This window comes from Dendropsophus ebraccatus, chromosome 4 (genome assembly GCF_027789765.1).
Source record: "Dendropsophus ebraccatus isolate aDenEbr1 chromosome 4, aDenEbr1.pat, whole genome shotgun sequence".
NCBI lineage: Eukaryota > Metazoa > Chordata > Amphibia > Anura > Hylidae > Dendropsophus > Dendropsophus ebraccatus.
Genome location: NC_091457.1, coordinates 15,591,334 through 15,613,455, shown reverse-complemented (window position 1 = coordinate 15,613,455; position 22,122 = coordinate 15,591,334). Strand labels below are relative to the sequence as shown.

The 22,122-nt window shown below is 48.3% G+C and overlaps 1 protein-coding gene across 2 annotated transcripts in view; it reads left to right on the top strand.

The window, feature by feature from the left end:
* Nucleotides 1-22,122, top strand: part of LDLRAD3 (low density lipoprotein receptor class A domain containing 3) — a 131,535-nt gene that overhangs the window by 26,741 nt on the left and 82,672 nt on the right. For both annotated transcript variants that reach the window (XM_069965157.1, XM_069965159.1), the window contains exon 2: nucleotides 10,982-11,125. In XM_069965157.1, the coding sequence (XP_069821258.1) occupies nucleotides 10,982-11,125 (144 nt within the window). The remainder of the gene's footprint in view (nucleotides 1-10,981; nucleotides 11,126-22,122) is intronic.

Here is a 22,122-nt window from a genome sequence, read left to right as displayed (position 1 = left end):
AGTAACCAGGTCCGGTCACTACACAATAAGCAGAGACAAACGTTGTAGTGCGGGTGCTGAATAGCAAATTTACCTGACAACCCGGCGATCATTGACTAATAACCTATACTGTGGATATCTAATCAGATAACCCCTTTAAGCCATTCAAGGGGTAAAAAAAATTATGTAGACTTGTTCTTCTCCATAGAGAATAGTGCTTGCTCTCTTGCTCCACCTATATGAAGCTTTTGTATGAAGACCATATAGTTTCCAATTTATCCACATTGCTCATCGGTCTGTTACATCTGGAAAACCCTGTTTTAGGGTACAAACACACACACACACACACACACACCGTATAAGCCGCGTATTTTCTGCTGCGATATGCAGCAGATTAGATCTGAATAACTGAACACAGCATCAAATCTGCACCATCAAATCTGCTGCGGATCTGCTACGTATACGGTGTGTGTGTTTGTAACCTTAAAGGGGTAGTGCGGCGGTAAACAATTATTCACAGAATAACACACATTACAAAGTTATACAACTTTGTAATGTATGTTATGTCTGTGAATCGCCCCCTTCCCCGTGTCCCACCCCCCCCCGCCTGTGTACCCGGAAGTGTGGTGCGCTATACATACCTGTCACGTGCCGACTCGTCTCTGATCTTCAGTCAGTGATGTCGTCTTCGGCCAAATCCCTCCGACCGTCCTAAGTGCCGGCCGCCCTCTTCAGCGTCATTAGATGCTCAGCCGCGATTGGCTGAGCACAGTTTGCCTCAGCCAATCGCGGCTGAGCATCTGATGACGCTGAAGAGGGCGGCCGGCACTCAGGACGCTCGGAGGGATTCGGCCGGGCCGTCCGAAGACGACATCGCAGACTGAAGATCGGAGATGAGTCGGCACGTGACAGGTATGTATAGCGCACCACACTTCCGGGTACACGGGTGGGGATGGTGGGACAAGGGGAAGGGGGCCATTCACAGACATAACATACATTACAAAGTTGTATAACTTTGTAATGTGTGTTATTCTGTGAATAATTGTTTACCGCCGCACTACCTCTTTAACGCTCCTAGCTGACCCATAATAACAAGAAATCGCATCTTTTGTGCAGGTATTAAAATCATCACTAATGTTTAGCAGAAATAGTGTTGATAGAATTAAAGGGGAACTCCAGTAAAATTATTTTTGTTTAAAACGAACTGGTGTCAGAAAGTTATACAGATTTGTAAAAAAAAAATTCTCCTGTCTTCCAGTACTTATCAGACTCTGTGTGTCCTGCAGGAAGTGGTGTATTTTTTCCAGTCTGACACAGTGCTCTCTGCTGCCACCTCCAGGAATTGTCCATGGGGATTTGCTACTGCTCTGGACAGTTCCTGACATTGACACAGTGCTCTCTGCTGCCACCTCTGTCCGACTGGAGAGAATACACCACTTCCTGCAGGACATACAGCAGCTGATAAGTACTGAAAGACTGGAGATTTTTAAATAAAACTAAATTACAAATCTGTATAACTTTCTGATTTAGGGTATGTTCACACTTACCGGATCCACAGCGGATTTGTCGCTGCAAATTCGCAGTGAAACCCGCTGCGGTTCCCTGCCCAGTAAACTTTATGGGCTGGCAAACTCACAGCAGGATGCACATCCCGCTGCAAGTTTGTTCGCAGCCCGCCCCGTTAACCCCCCAGCCGCAAGAACCTATACTTCATCTGGTCCGTGCTCCGGCTTGCTTCGGGGCTCCCAGTGTCTTTACGTCCCACTCAGCCAATCAGTGCGCTGCGGCCGGGCAGCACACTGATTGGCTGAGCGGGACGTGCCGAGAACCCCTGAAGCAAGTGAAGTATAGGCTTTGGCGGCCGGGGGGTTAACAGGGCGGGCTGCGGACAAACTTGCAGCGGGATGTGCATCCTGCTGCGAGTTTGTCTGCCCATAGAGTTTACTAGGCAGGGAACTGCAGCGGGTTTCGCTGCGGATCCGGGACGTGTGAGCGTACCCTTAAAGGGAACCTGTCACCCCCCGTACCGGGGTGACAGGCTCCCGACCCCCCGTTAGAGCCCCCTATACTTACCTCATCCCGCCGGGTCCCGCTTCTGGATTCGGTCGGGTCCCGGAGATCTCAGCCGCTGCAGCCCGGCGCGCGCGCTGAGAGATGAGTCCAACGCTCATAGAGAATGACGGGAGAGTCCAGCGCTCCGTCATTCTCTATGAGCGTTGGACTCATCTGTCAGCGCGCGCGCCGGGCTGCAGCTGCTGAGATCTCCGGGACCCGACCGAATCCAGAAGCGGGACCCGGCGGGATGAGGTAAGTATAGGGGGCTCTAACGGGGGGTCGGGAGCCTGTCACCCCGGCACGGGGGGTGACAGGTTCCCTTTAATAGATTTTTTTTTCCACATTATCCCTTTAATGGGCCACACAAAGGATTCAGGCTTTGTTCATGTGGCCTGGCCGCATGGTCAAGTGATCGAGCTCTGCAGACGGGCGCCGATTTAGCTTAGATATCAGTTAGCGGTAACCATTACCCTCTCCGTCCCTAAATAACCAATAGATACCCGCTCCGCTTGTATCGGTAAGGGGGGCTCTGGCATTTGCAGCGAGGAGTTCTCAGCCGGTGTTTAGAAAGTAATGGCGCTCTTTATTCTTACCGATCAGTTAATGGCTCCTTTGAGTCCCGAGAAATCACTGGAATGGAAGAGAAAGAAGAGAAGAAAAGTTCACCACAAAGAGACGGCTGCCCCGCAGGTCACGTATAACACACCGGCAGGGCCCAGCCACCGTATAGGAGCCCGGCATGTGAGATTCAATTTGCCGTCTTATCTCCTATCGCCCTGTTATTAATGTGCAGCGGTAATGAGGAAATGAAGCGTGCACATCATCATTTAAGCTTCATTTGCTTTCAATGTGTCATCCTTTTGAAGGAAAAAAAAAATAAAAAATCCATAGAAAAAAAAAAAAGTTACTTCACCGAGACGCCGCTTGGAAGCAATAAGTCTCATATCCGGCGGACCATGAGGGATCTTCATTCTTATCATTTCTCAGAAAAGTTTCTCGAATTATTAACTTGTTGTACTGCCAGACTCGAGAAGAAGCGTACGTCACTGGGGGATGGGCTCATGGCATGATACGCCATTTGAAAATGTATTGATTTGGGCAAGCCAATTGGGACTTTGCAAGGTGTGCTCGACAGCCCGGGCATGATAGGAATTGTAGTTTTGCAACAGCTGGAGGGCCAATCCCTGCTCTAGATCAGGAATGGGGAACCTTTGGCCCTCCGGCTGTTGCAAAACTACAATTCCCATCATGCCTGGACAGCCAAAGCGAAGCTTTGGCTGTCCAGGCATGATGGGAATTGTAGTTTTGCAATAGCCGGAGGGCCAAAGGTTCCCCATTGCTGCTCTAGATCCTGTTCCCTTGCTCAGGCCCCTTTCTCGCATCCATGTATCCTGTCCATCAGAATGAATATGGACCCGTTGTTTTTCATGGGCGACACCGATCCGTGATCCTTACTGCAAAAAATATAGGACAATAGAAATTGACAAAAAAATTGATGCAATATGGATTGATGTCTGTAAGCATGGATAAGTGATGGATCTGTTATGGGGCAGTGCACCCTGGGAGAGCTCCTACCAGCGGATCTGCAAAATACAGATGCAGTATTGGGTGATGATTTGCGAAACATGAATGGAAAAAAAAATTATAGGTGAACTGTTTCTTTAAGGCTGGGTTCAGACTACTTTTTTGCAATCCGTTTTTTGCAAAAAACTGATGAAAAAAACGGATTCAATTGTGTGCATCCGTTTTGATCCGTTTTTGACTTCCGTTATAATAAAAAAAAAATAAATGGTTTTAAAACTGATCCGGTTTTTTTTTTAACGGACACAAAGATGAGGTCGGCCACGTTTTTGTGTCCGTTTTGATCCGTTTTTCTTATAGTGGAAGTCAGTGGAAAAACGGATCAAAACGGATGCACACAATTGCATCCGTTTTTTTGTCATCAGTTTTTTGCCAAAAACGGATGAAAAAAACGTAGTGTGATCCCAGCCTAACCGGTTGGTGGCGGCGCTGTGTTTTTTTTTTTTTTCTTTTATGAAACGCCGCCCGTTTTCCGCGCTCAGTGCTGTTTTTTTGTCGGGGATCGGCTCTGTGCACTGGAGGCAGTCACGCCTCCCCCACCGCCACCAGTCTGACAATTTTCAAGGCAATACGGGCATACATTATGGAGGAGATTTATCAAACATGGTGTAAAGTGAAACAGGCCCAGTTGCCCCTAGCAACCAATCAGATCCCACCTTTCATTTTTCAAAGAATCTGTGAGGAATGAAAGGTGGAATCTGATTGGTTGCTAGGGGCAACTGGGCCAGTTTCACTTTACACCATATTTGATAAATCTCCCCCTATATGCCTAAAAGTTCACAAAGTGTGGCCTTCATTACTAAACTGACTGAATCAACAATGCTTTGTAAGGGTATGTGCACACTATGGAATCCCGACGGAGAAACCGGATTCCACAGCTCGCACCCTGCACGCAGACTCTGGTAGACGTGCGCATCCCCGCAGCTCCCATAGACTCCACTCTATGGTTTTGCCAGATTCCGCTGCCTGCCCGAAGAATGAACCCGCTCATTCTTCAGGCGGACGGCGGAATCTGCGAAACCTATGGGAGCTGCGGAGATGCGCACGTCTACCAGAGTCTGCGCGCAGGGTGCGAGCTGTGGAATCCGCAATGGGTGCTCCGTCGGGATTCCGTAGTGTGCACATACCCTTATATTTAGTAGTGTTAGGATGTTTCTGCCATCTAGTGGTGAGGAATCAGATATGTGAAGCTGGGTGTACGGTACATTTTACTCCATATTTACAGGAACAGATCAGAGACTCAGGATTTGGAACGTCTGTGCTCCGGCTTATAGCACTGTATATAAAGTGAACGGCGGCCATGTTTCATCTTATTACAGAGCATCCTGGGACGGAATATACATGATAAGCGGGATAACATCCACCTGAAAATGGTGATTTTTACACCTCTATGGCCGCCTTTAAAAAGCCCTGAATCCATAAGCTGTGCACGAACTGAAACCTAAGCTCGCCCATGTGGCCTCTAACAGGGCCGATAGAGTATTTAAAGCTTCCAGGTGCCTGTATACAACAGAGACTGCCATTACCGAGCCCTGGCTGTAATGAAAAGAGCCTTTTAGGCCATTGATGACGGCTGACATCATCACAGATTGCAGCGCAAAGTGCTCTTTACAAGGAAGGGAGTCAGGTGACCTGAAACTGTGCCGTGCCCTGCGAGGACATAGAAAGCCTCAGGAAGATAGTCTTTCAGGCTGGCTCCCGGCCCGACATCTCACCCTGTGGTTTTCAGAAAACCTGGAAGCGAATCAAGATCTACAGACCAAGAGACGGGGCATTCATCTAATGGAAGAAGCGGGGAACAACAAACCAGAAGCCTTCATGGTTTCCTGCTCAGAAAGAAGGGATAGCCGGATTTCAATAGTAGCGGAGGAGGTCCGGGTCTGAAAATTAGTGTAGGTGTGTGGTCTGGGGTCTGAATATTAATGTAAGAAAAGTCTTTAGATGGCACTTCTGTGTCAATGGGTGGTGAAAAGATTCCAGCAATACTGTAAAAGTTCAATCTCGGCACTCACCGTATAGGCTTCAGAATTTTATTGCAGAAAATTACAATAGAACGTTTCGGCTGAACAAGGCTAACGCCGAAACGTCCCATTGTACTTGTGATGAACATGAAATTTTCGGCAATAAAATTATGAAGAACATATGGCGAGTGCCGAGATTGAACTTTTACTGAATATTAATGGAGGCGTCTAATCTGGCTAGGACATTAAAGGGGTACTCCAGCGACATCAACTGGTGTCAGAAAGTGCCAGAGATTTGTAATTTTACTTCTGTTAAAATCTCACGTCTTCCTGTACTTATCAGCTGCTGTATGTCCTGCAGGAAGTGACTTATTCTTTCCAGTCTGGCCATGTCAGAAACTGTCCAGAGCAGTAGAAAATCCCCATAGAAAACCTCTTCTACTTTAGAGACTGGAAAGAATACACCACTTCCTGCAGGACATACAGCAGCTGATAAGTACTGGAAAACGTAAAGATTAGAAATCTGTGGCACTAGTTGATTTGAAAGATTTTTTTGCCAAATAATAATAATCTAGTCTGGGGTGCATCCCCCAGCTTTTCTTTTTTTTGCCCATATCACTCAACATCGTTATTCCTGTAGTGTCATCTGTTTCATCCCAGCTCTGCTGACTCTATACATTTGCATGTGCAACTAGATCTGGCCTCGTATAGTCAGTCACCATCTTGACGGTCAGATTTCCCATGAATCCCATGGTGCATTACATGGGCAGCTAGAGCCAGTATCATCATATTGGGGGTTCTACTGGCTGAGATGACCCCACTGGAAGCTCAGAAACACTAGTAATTTCCAGGGGGTCATCATAAGATGACATATATAAAATAGATGTATCGGACACAACTGCAGAGCGTGTAAAGGGGCCTGAATCTTGGCTGTGGTCGATGTGGTCTACAGTGCTTCTATGTTGGATCTATATGGGGCAAAGTTTAAGTCCATAGAAAGCAATGAACTATAGTTATTGATCTGTTCGGTTTCGGCAATGTTAAACCTCCAGAGGTGACCACAACTATGGTGTAATGCTCAGCATATTAGTAATGCAGGGCAGTGTGCCCATACAATGGGGCTGTGCGCCGTCCTACTCCACAATATACTTGGCAGCGTACCGGTTGGCGAGGAGGTTTATGGCGTTCTTCAGATGGGCAGAAGGTGCCAGCAGCTTTCAGCGTTCCAGGTTTACATAACACGACCTACTTACAAAGAGACGTGTATCTGTCTGATACGAGGAGAAGTAGGCAACAGCCTCGGGGAGCCCTTGTAGTAGGGAGCGCTACAACACAAAATTATTTACATATAGAATAAAAAATTTTATTTTTTTGTTTGTTTCATGATCATCAATTGGTTGGAAAAAGAGGTGATTGCAGCATTTTATTTGTTGGGTTGTATGGAATCCATCCAATCCATCCGGTTATATCCAAAATGTGTGGGTTTTTTTGTTGTTTTTTTTTTTTTACATTATTATCCGATGTATTGACCTGTAATAGTTGATAAGTTGAGTTCCGTATTCTGGTGGAGTGAAGAAAGAGTGTCATCTATAGGTTGTTAGCCTGTCTGTAGTGATTAAAGGGGAAAGGTTAGAACCAGTAAGGACAGGGGGTGGGGATTCTTACCCGTCCCAGCAGCTACACAGTCACCTTCTGGTTCCCTGTATGTCCAGGTCCTGTGATGTCACAACCCCGCTCTACCAATCAGTGACTGAGGCAGGTCACGACTGCAGTCACTGACTGGCTGAGCAGGTAGTTCCTGTAAGGGTCATAAACCAGAAGAAACAGGAGTGCAGAGGGTGACAATAAGTGGTGTTGGCGCAGTGGCACCAGGATGGGTAAGTATAACTTCATTATTATTATTATGTCCACACCACCCCCTGCTCTTGCTGGTTTGTCAAGAAGAACTCCGGGCAGGGACATCTTTTTTAAAACTGCCTCTAACCTTTACTTGGATTACCCCTTTAAGGATCTACAGTGGCCTGTCGGATTCCACCCCACGCTCCCACTTAAAGTTCCGCCGATGGACTCCATTCTATGCTCTGGCGGATTCTATGCTCGGGTAGAATCCGCTCGAGCATAGAATGGAGTCTATGGGAGTGGTGGAGAGGCGTAAACATGTATGGAATTCACAGCAAGTGATTTCCGTAGTGTGCACCTACCCTTACGGAGGAGACTTTTTTTCTGTGGGACGTTGCTGGAATTCGATCTCCTTAATTGGAACCAAAACCCTGCTCTGTACCGACAAAGGGCAAGGACCACAAAATAGCTGTAGTCTCTGGGTCTCAGCCAAACCAGACACCCATGTTCAAAGCTTCTAGATGGATCAGACATTGACTTAGAGGGCAACTTCCTATAGGTGGCACTTTTGGAGGAGACCTAGGTTGCATACTTTGTTTTCTCATGGATCATAGAGCTTCACCTGAGGCATCTTATCTGACCAACCAGAACTTTTCTCTGCCCAAAACAGCAGTCTTCAAGGGGGTGTCTCGTTTGGCCGAAACTTTAGGTCATGTTTCAAGGCTTATTTGTGGTTGGTTTGGGCCTTGATGGACAGGGTAGCTATCATTTCGTCTTGAGGAGACCTGTTTCTCTATGACGAATGTAAGACTTCATAGCTTTAGCTGGATCTCCTCAATGAGAAGCAGGACCCCTGGAGGTATCAAGACTGGCCACCAGCACCCTGCTCCAGCAGTCTACAAGGGTTGTCTGGTTTGGCTCATTTACGGGTTGGACATTGACTACCTATAGAGTCTTCCTTCTCCTTGTGTACTGAACATTGGTGGATTTATGCCTCCTATAAGAAGAAGAGACGTGTACAAACAATACCTGCCCTTGTGCCATATGTTCTTGCACAGCTGGCACCACCATAGTCTTCCATCATCGAGCATGTCTTCTTACCTGTCGCGTCCTACTAAAGCTGGTAATGTGCTCCTTAAGCCGTCGACTTTGAAAGTCTTTGAGCGCCGCTTTCTTAGAAGAGCGTATATCGGAGACACAAGCTGCAACGTGCGACAAGCTCCGCAGCAAATCCCCGGCATCCACCGCAGGTTCTCGGGTCACCCAGAGTGACAGGAAGATTCATTAACAACGTATAATAATGAGCTATGGAGACCTTTCCCATAGTCTCACGGTGACAAAAGAGCTCAGGATGCCATAAAGGCTCCAACGCTTTAGATTCACAAGGCGTTAGCTAAATTACAAAGTCGATTTTATTCCTGCCGCATCCGAGCTGCAGGGCATAACGTTTATTCCAGTGTAACACTTCAAGGAATTGTCCTGTCATTACAATCCCTGACAATGTCATCTCCTCGGGCACATGGACTTTGTAGTGTTGGAGGCTTCTGATCTCTCTGACCTGACCACCCATGGTCACCAGAGATGAGCGCAACTCAAGCATGCTGAAGCATGCGTTCTGGATTTGAATACTGGTGGCTAAAGAAGTTGGATGGAGACCAAGGGAGTCCGAAACACCATGGATACAACCTTAAGCTATAGGCTGTGTCCATGTTTTCCCAGTCCCCCTAGGGCTGCATCCAACTTAACCCACTGGTATCCAAATGTTGAACCATTGGAGTCGAGCATGCTCTACTGGTGACTACCTATTACAGGCATGTCCAAAGTCCGGCCCGCGGGCCATTTGCGGCCCGCGTTCCGAACTTTTGCGGCCCCCCAGGTATCCGGCAGCAACACTGCTCTAGTGCACAGAAAAGGAAAGCCGAAATCTCGCGATGTCCGAGATTTCGGCTTTCCTTTCCCGTGCACTAGAGCAGTGTTTTCCAACCAGTGTGCCGCGGGCGCCGTCCCCCTCACCTACTGGCCCGGACGTGCTCCTCCAATCAGGGGTCTCCCCTGATTGGAGGAGCACGTCCGGGCCAGTAGGTGAGGGGGACGGCGCCCGCGGCGAGCATCTTAAGGAAGGTGAGCAGGGATGGGGGAGAAACAGGGGAGAAGCAGGGGGGAGAGAAACATGAGGATGGGGGAGAAGCAGGGGGGAGAGAAACATGGGGATGGGGAGAAGCAGGGGGGAGAGAAACATGAGGATGGGGGAGAAGCAGGGGGGAGAGAAACATGGGGATGGGGGAGAAGCAGGGGGGAGAGAAACATGGGGATGGGGGAGAAGCAGGAGGGAGAGAAACATGGGGATGGGGGAGAAGCAGGGGGGAGAGAAACATGGGGATGGGGGAGAAGCAGGGGGGAGAGAAACATGGGGATGGGGGAGAAACGGGAGAGAAGCAGGGGGATGGGGGAGAAGCAGGGAGGAGAGAAACATGGGGATGGGGGAGAAACAGGGGAGAGAAGCAGGGGGATGGGGGAGAAGCAGGGAGGAGAGAAACATGGGGATGGGGGAGAAACAGGGGAGAGAAGCAGGGGGATGGGGGAGAAGCAGGGGGGAGAGAAACATGGGGATGGGGGAGAAGCAGGGGGGAGAGAAACATGGGGATGGGGAGAAGCAGGGGGGAGAGAAACATGGGGATGGGGGAGAAGCAGGGGGGAGAGAAACATGGGGATATCCCTTTTGTGTTTTTCGAAACAGGCCCAGGTTTCACACTAAGTGAGTATAAATACATTTAGAATCTATATTATTATTATTATGTATAATATGTCCTGCTTTAGTGTCATTTTGTGCCATTTTGGTTGGTGGTGTGCCCCAGGATTTTTTAATTATAAAAAGTATGCCGTTTTCAATAAACTTTGTAAAAAAAAAAGTTTATTTGCATTCATTTTAATGGTCCAAAGAATGTCAAGCAAAATGGTCGGCCCCCGCACATGTTCACTTCAGCAAATTTGGCACTCTTCGAAAAAAGTTTGGACATGCCTGACCTATTAGGAGCTTCAGAAGACCAAATCAAGTTCAGAAGATACTGAAACATGTTGGACAACCCCTAGGTAAGAAGATGGTCACTAGGATCCCCAGCTGTAAAATCTGCGGAGGAACCTGGCAGCAAGTGTTCAGTTCTCTTGCAGTGCCACCACAGGAGGAATAAGGTACTGCACATACTCCATTGAACAGATTGAGCTGTCCATGTAATGCATGGACATGTCGGGTCCTCCAGCATAGGAGACTCTCTTTCTAACACTTCCCACAAAGAACAATGGGGCAAGTTTTTCCAGGCAATTCCAGTAGTTTGCAAGGTATTCCAAATTCCTATTTTCCAGCACGGGAATGGTAAGAAAGTTTTGTGATGATAAAGATTGTGCGAATCTGATGGAAATACCAAGTGAGGCCGTTGTCTGTCTGTGTTTTTCAGGCTGTCCGTGGTTTAGGCAGCTTGATACTTATGTTACTATGTTGATGCCCTTGTCCTTTTTCTCTTGCTAGGATACCATTGCCTGATGTGTTTCTCTCCTTTGTTGTCTTACAGAAGGACAGCTGATACCTGGGAGCAACGGCACGAGATGTAACATCCCCGGAAACTTCATGTGCAGCAGCGGGGACTGTATTCCGGGGAGCTGGCAGTGTGACGGGGTGCCCGATTGTTTTGATGAGAGTGATGAAAAAGAGTGCCGTAAGTACAAGCTCCCCGCCTCTATTTTTTATTTGCATTTATCTGCAAATAATTCAGTAACACAATGAAACTGCAATGTGTGAACACAGCCTAGATGTTCTGCAACAGCTTTGGGCGGGAAATAGGCAGGGTGGGGGGCTGTGATGGAACAGCTGAGGGAAAGCATTGCATTCTGGAACCTGTAGTACTGAGTACATCTGCTCAACCAGGAAATACAGAAACAAAAAAACAGAACAAAACCCCCCAAAACAAATTGGATTTTTGGTAGTTTTAAAACTGGGATAGATAGGTAAGTATTGTTATATGCTTCTGCAGAAGTTTCATTTTTTTTTACCTCTACCCGGAGTTCCCCTTTAACTATAGGCGGGGAAGGTCCATTTACCTCCCTGGTTCCAGTGCTGGGTCCCGCATTTCACTGCTCCGGTTTGTGGTGCCCTGGCCGACGTTTCAGGCCCGCTCAGCCATTCAGCTGCATTGGCAATTTTGGAATATATTCACTTTTTTTTTTACATGTTTAGTTTTCTATGTTTAAACCAACGTTATACATATGGCCACTAGGTGTCTCCCTTCACAGCTATTCCTGAGCGCGCACGGAGCGGGATAAGTCTATAGTGCACATGCTGCACGTCCACATTCAGTAGCAGAAAATACAGGAGGTGCTCGCATTGTATGGTCGGCTCTCCTGTCACATAGTATCAAAATCTCTGTAACCACACAGTGACATTATACCGACTGAATTGTTGCATTACAAAGAGCATCGTCTCCTGGTAAGCTGCAGAGCTGATAATAGAATTAGCAAAATGTAATAATATAGTTAGCCTAAGATAATTGCCCTCAGGGATATATAACCTGCATGATTGACAGGTGTCTTTCCTTGTGCGAGCGGCAAAGGACAGGGACTTCCTGTGTTTGGTCTCTTTTTTTTGCACAAAGAACAGACTAAATATCTGGATGGAAGGAGCATGGAACACAGTGTGACAGGAAGGGAGACACCTAGTGGCCGTATGTATAACGCTGATTTAAACATAGAACTTAAAGTGTCACTGTTCCTCTTTAAAGGGAACCTGTCACCCCCCGTGCCGGGGTGACAAGCTCCCAACCCCCCGTTAGAGCCCCCTATACTCACCTAATCCCGCCGGGTCCCGCTTCTGAAGGTGGTCGGGTGATGAAGATCTCAGCCGCTGCAGCCCGGCGCGCGTGCTGAGAGATGAGTCCAACACCCATAGAGAATGACAGGAGAGTCCAGCGCTCCGTCATTCTCTATGGGTGTTGGACTCATGTCTCAGCACGCGCGCCGGGCTGCAGCGGCTGAGATCTTCATCACCCGAACACCTCCAGAAGCGGGATTAGGTGAGTATAGGGGGCTCTAATGGGGGGTCGGGAGCCTGTCACCCCGGCACGGGGGGTGACAGGTTCCCTTTAAGCCCAGTCCTCACCATGCAGTGACCCTATAAGAGCCTGTAGATATAGGGGGGATTATCATTCTCTGCACCAGCACATATTTGTGCACATTTACCCAATTTTGTGAAGAGACTGATACAATGTCCTCCCTAGGAACATATCTAATCCACACTCCTGTTATTTCCATCCTAGAAGGCCAGCGGTGTCCGGCATAGCCGGTGTGACAGCAGGGTGCCCCTTAATGCGGCTACGGTGTGGGTGTCTGTAGGATGGGGCCGCTTGTATTAGGATGAGTGGGGGATGGCGAGGCCCCTCGCTATGACTGATGGACGTGATAGGAGTGTGAGATGATCTCCCAATGACTCGCAGATACACCTATTAGCCAAAATGCGGCTAATCTTCCTTCAAGTACATTTCGAGAGACATGCCTAATTCCCAATTTCCTGCAAATCAGTTTACATGGCAGAGCTGTGAGACGAGCATGGCGGGAACATTATCCAGCCATTACCCACCCTGAGATGGTTTCGGCCTCTTCGCCCTCCACCTGGAATGAGGTGATTTCAATCAACTTTTTCCTCATGTGAAAAATAAGGGAGACGTTTAGCCTTAATCCCGCCACTATTTCACAGATCCACCTTTGTGAGGACCTGGCGAGCTCAGGAATACAGAACATAGCTCGCTTTTGTCACGCCACAGACCTGCGCTCTCCAACTACAACTCCCATTATCCTCTGTCAGGTTTATGTATTTTATAGGCTTTGTCTGGAAAAGGGGCAAACAATCCATTCTGTATTTAATTGCCATCCATATATAGGATTGCATTGATTGTGTGGGGACAGGATCTAAGTGTGAGACCCATATCAGATATATAGTGACCAGCCATAACATTAAAACTACTTTCTTTATACCAAATAGCAGGGGTAGGGAACCTTGGCTCTCCAGATGATGCAAAACTACAACTCCCATCATGACTGGATAGCCAAAGCTAAAGCTTTGGCTGTCCAGGCATGATGGGAGTTGTAGTTTTGCAACAGCTAGGGGGCCTAGGTTCACTACCTATGTCATACAGGGTCCTCTTTTACCACCAGAAATTTTCTGACCGTTCAAGGCCCTGACTCCACAGACCTTTGAGGTGAGGACTACATGTTTCTTCAGCACAGATGATCAATCGGGTTGAGATCTGGGGAATTTGGAGGCCAATTCACCATCTTGATTTTTTTGCCCTGATCAATGTCTGTTGTGTGGCCCCTGAGGTATTATCCATTACATACATTAGAGGGTCCTGCTGCCATGAAGGTGGGACTTGGTGTGTACAATGGTTAGGTAGGTGGTCGGTGTCACAGTAACATCCACATGATGCCAGGATACAGGGTGTCCAGTAGAACATTGCCCATCACCCTGCCCCCGCCATCTTGTCTTCTTCTTATCCTGGTAAATGATGCATACGCATCCTGCTAATGTGGTTCATCAGACCAGACGCCTTCTTCCATTGCTTCATGGACAAATTCTCATGCCCATTGTAGACACTTTCAAGGGTGGAAAGGAGTCTGCATGGGTGCTGTGACCAATCTGCTGACCCCATACACAACAATCAGCGATGCTCTGCCTGATCTTCTGTGGGATTGGACCAGATCCCGAGACACATCAATGAGCCTTGGGTCCCCAGTCACCAGTTGTCTTTCCTTTTAGTAGACACAAGAGTCTGTTTATATCTTGCAGTGAAATGATAGAATCAGGGATTTGATCAAATCCCGGGAAACGATGGAACGACCGCGCCGTTCCATTTCCCTAGGGATTTGATCAAATGCCTCACCCCTTTCAGGGAAATGATGGAATGAACTCTATCATTTCCCCCAGCGACATAGAGTTCGCTTACCGTATCGCCTCTCTGCTCCCCCCAGCCTTTCCCTTCTGTTCCAGTCTTCTCCCCATTTTCCCAGCTACGTGCCTCCTGCTCCCCCGTCCTGTCCGCTCCGCTCCCCGTCCGCCCCGCCACCGTATGCCTCCCGGGAGGTGTGCCGCTCCACTCCCCATCCGCCTCCGGTCCCTTCCGCCCCGCCCTGCGACACGCCTCCTGTTCTCCCGGCCTGTCCACTCTGCTCCCTGTCCACCTCCACCGCCTCTCTGCTCCCCTTTCCGCTGGTTTCCCCTGCAACACGCCTCCTGCTCCCTCGGCCGGTCCGCTCTGCTCCCTGTCCACCTACGCCACCTCTCTGTTTCCATTTTCGGTAGTTTCCCCTGCTACACGCCTCCTTCTTCCCCGGCCTGTCTGCTCTGCTCCTCATCCGCCTCCGATCCCGTCCGCCCCACCCTGCGACACCCCTCCTGCTCCCCCGGCCCGTCCGCTCTGCTCCCTGTCCTCCCCAACGCCGTATGCCTGCTGGGAGGTGTGCCCCTCTGCTCCCCATCCGCCCTCCCACCCCACCGCCATATGCCTGCCAAGTAGGCATGCCACTCTGCTCCCCCGTCCGCCACCGTATGCCTGCCAGGAGTTCCCGCCCATCCCTGCCACCATACGCGTGCCGGGGAGACGTGCCGCTTTGCTCCCCTGTCCTCCTCCGCCACCAAACATAGAGCCGGACGACTCCTCGATCGTTCAGTCCGTCGTTTCCCTGAAAGGGGTCAGACATTTGATCAAATCCCTAGGAAAATGATGGAACGGCGTGTTTATGTCATCATTTCCCGGGATTTTATCAAATCCCTAATTCTATCATTTCACTGCAACATATATACTGGAGACACCCCACAGCAGCGGCCGCTCTGGAGATCTAAGTATCTAGATCTAGGTTTGGCCCTGGTCCCAGTCTTCTTTCTCTTGACCATTTTTCCTGCTTCCAACATCAGCTCGCTCACTGTATACCTGATCTATCCCACCATTGTAATACGTTGCTCTTTGCACTTGTCGGTGGTTTTAATTCTATGGCTGATCGGTGGATAGGGTTTCATTAGGCAGGTGGCAGAGAGGAAATCTGCTCTTTGGCTTTTACACTGGAAAATGTTTCATCTGGAAAAGAATAAATCTTTCCATGGAGAGACTGCAGGCGTAACCGGAGAGCATTGCTATTACCCATTACATTGTATCAGTGTAAATCCTATCCTGTACGTACACCGTATACTGTATATATACATGGGAGCCGATATATAATCCAGTCACTGATCTTATACGTTAAGCTGTAAATACACGAGCCGAAAACACTGGCTTAATAGGCTACTCCAGTTTAATCTTTTTTCTTTTGAATCAACTGCTTTTAGAAAGTTATATTGATTGGTAAATTACTTGTATTTAAAAATCTCAAGTCTTCCAGTACTTATCAGCTGTTGAATGTCCTGCAGGAAGGGTGTATTCTTTCCAGTCTGACACTGTGCTCTCTGCTGCCACCTCTGTCCATGACAGGAACTGTCCAGAGCAGCAGCAAATCCCCATGGAAAGAGGTGGCAGCAGAGAGCACTGTGTCAGACTAGAAAGAATACAACACTTCCTGCAGGACATACATCAGCTGATAAGTACTGGAACACTTGAGATTTTTCAAGCAGAAGTAAATGACAAATCTGTATAACTTTCTGACACCAGTTGATTTGAAAGTAATATTTTTTATTTTTTTTGCCAGAATACCCTTTTAAAGGAATATTCTCATCTGCGCATGTTATCCCCATCCATAAAATAGGGGATGATAAGATGATCTCTGGGGATCCCCTCTTATCCTAATCGCTCCGCAGGGCTCAGGACACATGTACGAACACCATTCTGTTTGTCTGTTCTCTAGAGCAGTGATTTTGAACCAGTGTGCCGTGGCACACTAGTGTGCCGCGACACATGGTCTGGTGTGCCGCGGGGAAAGTTCCCCAAACTATGCTGCCCCTGTGAAACAGGAGAAAACAATGGGGGGGAGAAACAGGGGAGAGAAGCAGGGGGGAGAAACATATGGGGATGGGGGAGAGAAACAGCAGAGAGAAGCAGGGGGGGAGAGAAGTTTGGTGGAGAGAAGCAGGGGGGAGAGAAGTATGGTGGAGAGAAGCACGGGAGAGAAGCATGGGGGAGAGAAGCACAGGAGAGAAGCAGGGGGGAGAAGTATGGGGGAGAGAAGCACAGGAGAGAAGTAGGGGGGAGAAGTATGGTGGAGAGAAGTACTGGAGAGAAGCAGGGGGGAGAAGTATGGTGGAGAGAAGCACAGGAGAAAAGTAGGGGGGAGAAGTATGGTGGAGAGAAGCAGGGGGAAGAAGTATGGTGGAGAGAAGCACTGGAGAGAAGCAGGGGGGAGAAGTATGGTGGAGAGAAGAACAGGAGAGAAACAGGGGGGAGAGAAGCACAGGAGAGAAGCAGGGGGGAGAAGTATGGTGGAGAGAAGCACAGGAGAGAAGTAGGGGGGAGAAGTATGGTGGAGAGAAGAACAGGAGAGAAGTAGGGGGGAGAAGTATGGTGGAGAGAAGCAGGGGGGAGAAGTATGGTGGAGAGAAGCACTGAAGAGAAGCAGGGGGGAGAAGTATGGTGGAGAGAAGCACAGGAGAGAATCAGGGGGGAGAAGTATGGTGGAGAGAAGCACAGGAGAGAAGTATGGTGGAGAGAAGCACTGAAGAGAAGCAGGGGGGAGAAGTATGGTGGAGAGAAGCACAGGAGAGAATCAGGGGGGAGAAGTATGGTGGAGAGAAGCAGGGGGGAGAAGTATGGTGGAGAGAAGCACAGGAGAGAAGTAGGGGGGAGAAGTATGGTGGAGAGAAGAACAGGAGAGAAGTAGGGGGGAGAAGTATGGTGGAGAGAAGAACAGGAGAGAAGTAGGGGGGAGAAGTATGGTGGAGAGAAGAACAGGAGAGAAGCACAGGGGGGAGAAGAAAACAGGCCCAGGTTTCACACTGAGTGAGTATAAATACATTTAGAATCTATATTATTAACTATATGTATAATATGTACTGTTTTAGTGTCATTTTGTGCCATTTTGGTTGGTGGTGTGCCCCGGGATTTTTTAAGTATAAAAAGGGTGCCGCGGCTCAAAAAAGGTTGAAAATCACTGATCTAGAGTCTGTGCAGACTCAGTGTTCAGTTTCTTGTCCCCCATTGAAAGGACAATACCACCCTTGACACAGGCGTGCCGCCTTACAAAAACTTTTGTTACCCTACAGTATATACATCAGAAGCACAAATCTCTCCCCTGTCCCTATACTGTATTGGTGTAGATAGATGGCGTATTTAAGGTCAATAATTTCATATCACTATGTGGGGGTTCCGACCTCGACTATCTAGATCAGGGATGGGGAACCTTCGGCCTTCCAGCATTTGCACAACTACAATTCCCACCATGCCTGGACAGCCAAAGCGAAGCATGATGGGAATTGTAGTTTTGCAACAGCTGGAGAGCGGAAGGTTCCCCATCCCTGATCCACATAATGGAGGGCCTCACTTTAGCAGGTGGCTGGCAGCGCCACTGTACAGGGGTGACGGCTCCTTCATTTTAAGGTTCAGTGGGGTCCTAGAGGTCCCAGAGGCTCCCATGTTCATAAAGTGATGGAATAATTCTTTAAAGTGTCACTGTCATTTACAATTTTTTTGCAGAAATCAATAGTACAGGCGATTTTAAGAAACTTTGTAATTGGGTTTATTAGCCGAAAATGCATTTTTATCAGGAAAAAGTAGTTTGAAGCTCTCCCCCCTGTCTTCATGGTTATCTTTATAGAGGGGTGGAGGGAGATGAGGCACCAAAACTGGACAACAAGGAGTTAATTTACAGATACATCACTGGACTATCTCCTCTGAAGTCAGCGCTGACCTCTCTGACCTCTGAATACCAGCTTTCACACAGCTCCCACTGTGTAATTCTTTGTTCTCTGCTGGAGACTAATCTCCCTCCTCTCCATAGGTTACACAGGGCCCGACTGATGTAAAAGAGTTGAGATTTCCTGATAATGAGCAGTGAGTGAGAGAGAGGAAGGAAGGGGGGGGGATGGGGAAAGTCTTTTTGAATGCAGATAATGGCAAATTTGTCTAATAAACCCAATTATTAAGTTTCCTAAAATCGCCTGCACTATTGATTTCTGGGGGGGGGGGGGGGGGGGAAAACACAGTGCAGAATTACAATGAGTGGGCTTAAAGGGGTAGTGCGGCGCTAATCATTTATTCACAAAATAACACCCATTACAAAGTTATACAACTTTGTAATGTGTGTTATGTATGTGAATGGCCCCCTTCCCTGTGTTTTCCCCCCACACACGCTAGACAACACCAACCCTTCCGGGTCTAGCGTGGGTGGGGGGAAACACGGGGAAGGGGGCCGTTCACATACATAACACACATTACAAAGTTGTATAACTTTGTAATGGGTGTTATTTTGTGAATAAATGATTAGCGCCGCACTACCCCTTTAAGCCCACTCATTGTAATTCTGCAAAATTCTGGAATTCGGATACCCTATATCTGTAACTATACATTGTAGCAAATTTAAGACGGGAGGATTTGTGCAGATGTATGTCGCTCCCTAGGACATCGCCGGCAGCAAGTAGAGATCTTGGACATTGTGGGGAGTTTAGGAGAATTTTTCATTGTAATACATTTCAGATATATTTATGTAAATCCCTACATTTTAATCCTCAAATTTCCTAGAATCTTTATAGTAGATGATTTGGTGAGGAGTCGCATCTATTATTTCAAGATTTTTCAGTTCAATGTGCCTCTGCTGCCCCTGCTGGCCAAGGCCAGTACTGCATCTTTGTCCTCAAATTATTTCTCTCATTCCTTACCCAAAGCCCTTGGTCCTGTGAATGAACCTAGGAAAAAAATAAATAAATATATATATATATATATATTATGTGTGTGTGTGTGTAGATCCGCTGCTGACGCACATCGACAGCTGTCTCAGACTTTCCTTAGGCGAAGCCGTTCTAATCTCCCCTTTTATCATTTTATCGGAATCCCTAATGCGGTACGCGATCCTATCATAGACAAAGCCTGAAAGATACTTCCTAGACGCCTCCTTTCACAAATAATTCTCCTTGATGGCAAGTAGATAATCTGTTGCAGCACGGGGACACTGAATAATGACAGCGTTGGAGCAAAGCCTATTCTCTCCAGACCACGCTGAATTATATACTTGGTGTCTCGGAAAATGAAGCATTTACACCCAAAACTGTCAACTGGGGGCTGCCAGTAAAATAATACACCATAAATGAGTGAGTGTAGCCCTGTATGGGCACAGTAGTAGTGTATGAGACCGCACCTTGTTATAGTAAATGCTATAGACATCTGTTCTACATATATTAGTGGTTACCATGCACTAAATGTCCCTGATATGTGACTGTGTCCCACCTAGTAATATATACTGGATGTGAGGTCTGCAGGTGGCCGCTGCTTTCTCTAAGGTCGATTATCGTTCAAAAAATTGTTAGATCGTTCGGATTTGAACGATAATCATTTAGTGTTATAGCAGAGAACGATTAAACGACCAACGAGAAATCTTTGGTTGTTTGATAGAATTTGGACCTATTTTTATCGCTGATCGTTCGCAAATTGTTCGCCTGGAATAAGGCGTTTTTCGGTCGTTCGCAATAGTGACGACCGAACGGCCGCAAGAACGATCATAAGTAGCGATCATTGTTCTGTGTAATTAGGTGAACGATTTCAGGTTGTTCGCCATAGCGATCATTTATCGTTAATCGACTGTTCAATTTTCTTCTGTTTGTACACCAATACACATACACAGTCTATGTGACCCCCTTTTCTCATATAGAATTTTGGGTTCTCTCCCACACAGTCTATGTGATGTCCTGCCTCTGCCTGCAGACTATTGGATTCTCCTTTGCTTGCTTTAGCTTTGGCTGTCCAGGCATGATGGGAATAGTAGTTCTGAAACCGCTTGAGGACCTGAGTTTGACACCCCTGGTCTATGTTATACCCCCTCCCTCCTCCTGCAGAATGTTGGGTTCTCTTTACCTTGTACACCAATACATAGTCTTTGTGATTCCCCCCTCCTCCTTCAGATTGTTGGGTTCACTTCTGTGCATACACCAGTATACAGCCCATGTGATGTCCTCTCCTGCAGACTGTTGGGTTCTCTTCTGCTTGTACACCAATAAACAGCCTGTGTGCTGCCCCCCTCCCTCCTCCTGCAGACTGTTGGGTTCTCTTGTGTTTGTACACTAAAGCTCCTATTGCATGGGGCAATGAGCGTGAGCAAGGGAGCGCTCACTTGCCCCTCGTTCCCTGCTCGCTGCCAGCGCTATTACACGCGCAGACAGTGAGCGGGTAAGTGCAGGAGGGGCCGCGAGGAGCTGAAGGGGGCTCTTTAGATTGTCCAGGGAACACATAGGAGATAGCAGTGGTCCACTGCCGCTGCTCCTATTACACCTATATGCATTGTTGCTCTTTCAGCATGTTGAAAGACAACGATGAGCCAACATTGTGCATGTCTGCTGATTGTTGACTTCTATTATTTAGTAATTATTATTATGTAGTGATTATCGGCTGATATCGGCGGAATACAGCTGATAATCGCTTTGTGTAATATGGCCTTTATACAGAGTCTTTGTGATGTCCCCCTCCTGCAGGATTCTCCTCTGCTTGTACACCAATATATAGCATATGTGCAACCCCCCTCCCTCCTCCTGCAGACTGTTGGGTTCTCCTTTGCTTGTACACCAGTACACAGCCTTGTGATCCCCCCTCCCTCCTCCTGCAGACTGTTGGGTTCTCTTCTGCTTGTACACCAGTACACAGCCTGTGTGATGCCCCCCCCCCCCTCCCTCCTCCTGCAGACTGTTGGGTTCTCTTCTGCTTGTACACCAGTACACAGCCTGTGTGATGCCCCCCCCCCCCTCCTGCAGACTGTTGGGTTCTCTTCTGCTTGTACACCAGTACACAGCCTGTGTGATCCCCCCTCCCTCCTCCTGCAGACTGTTGGGTTCTCTTCTGCTTGTACACCAGTACACAGCCTGTGTGATGCCCCCCCCTCCCCGCCCTCCTCCTGCAGACTGTTGGGTTCTCCTTTGCTTGTACACCAGTACACAGCCTGTGTGATGCCCCCCCCCTCCCTCCCTCCTCCTGCAGACTGTTGGGTTCTCCTTTGCTTGTACACCAGTACACAGCCTGTGTGATGCCCCCCCCTCCCTCCTCCTGCAGACTGTTGGGTTCTCCTTTGCTTGTACACCAGTACACAGCCTGTGTGATCCCCCCTCCCTCCTCCTGCAGACTGTTGGGTTCTCCTTTGCTTGTACACCAGTACACAGCCTGTGTGATGCCCCCCCCCCCTCCCTCCTCCTGCAGACTGTTGGGTTCTCCTTTGCTTGTACACCAGTACACAGCCTGTGTGATGCCCCCCCCCCTCCCTCCTCCTGCAGACTGTTGGGTTCTCTTCTGCTTGTACACCAGTACACAGCCTGTGTGATGCCCCCCCCCTCCCTCCTCCTGCAGACTGTTGGGTTCTCTTCTGCTTGTACACCAGTACACAGCCTGTGTGATGCCCCCTCCCTCCTCCTGCAGACTGTTGGGTTCTCTTCTGCTTGTACACCAGTACACAGCCTGTGTGATGCCCTCCCCCCCCCCCCCCCCCTCCCTCCTCCTGCAGACTGTTGGGTTCTCCTTTGCTTGTACACCAGTACACAGCCTGTGTGATGCCC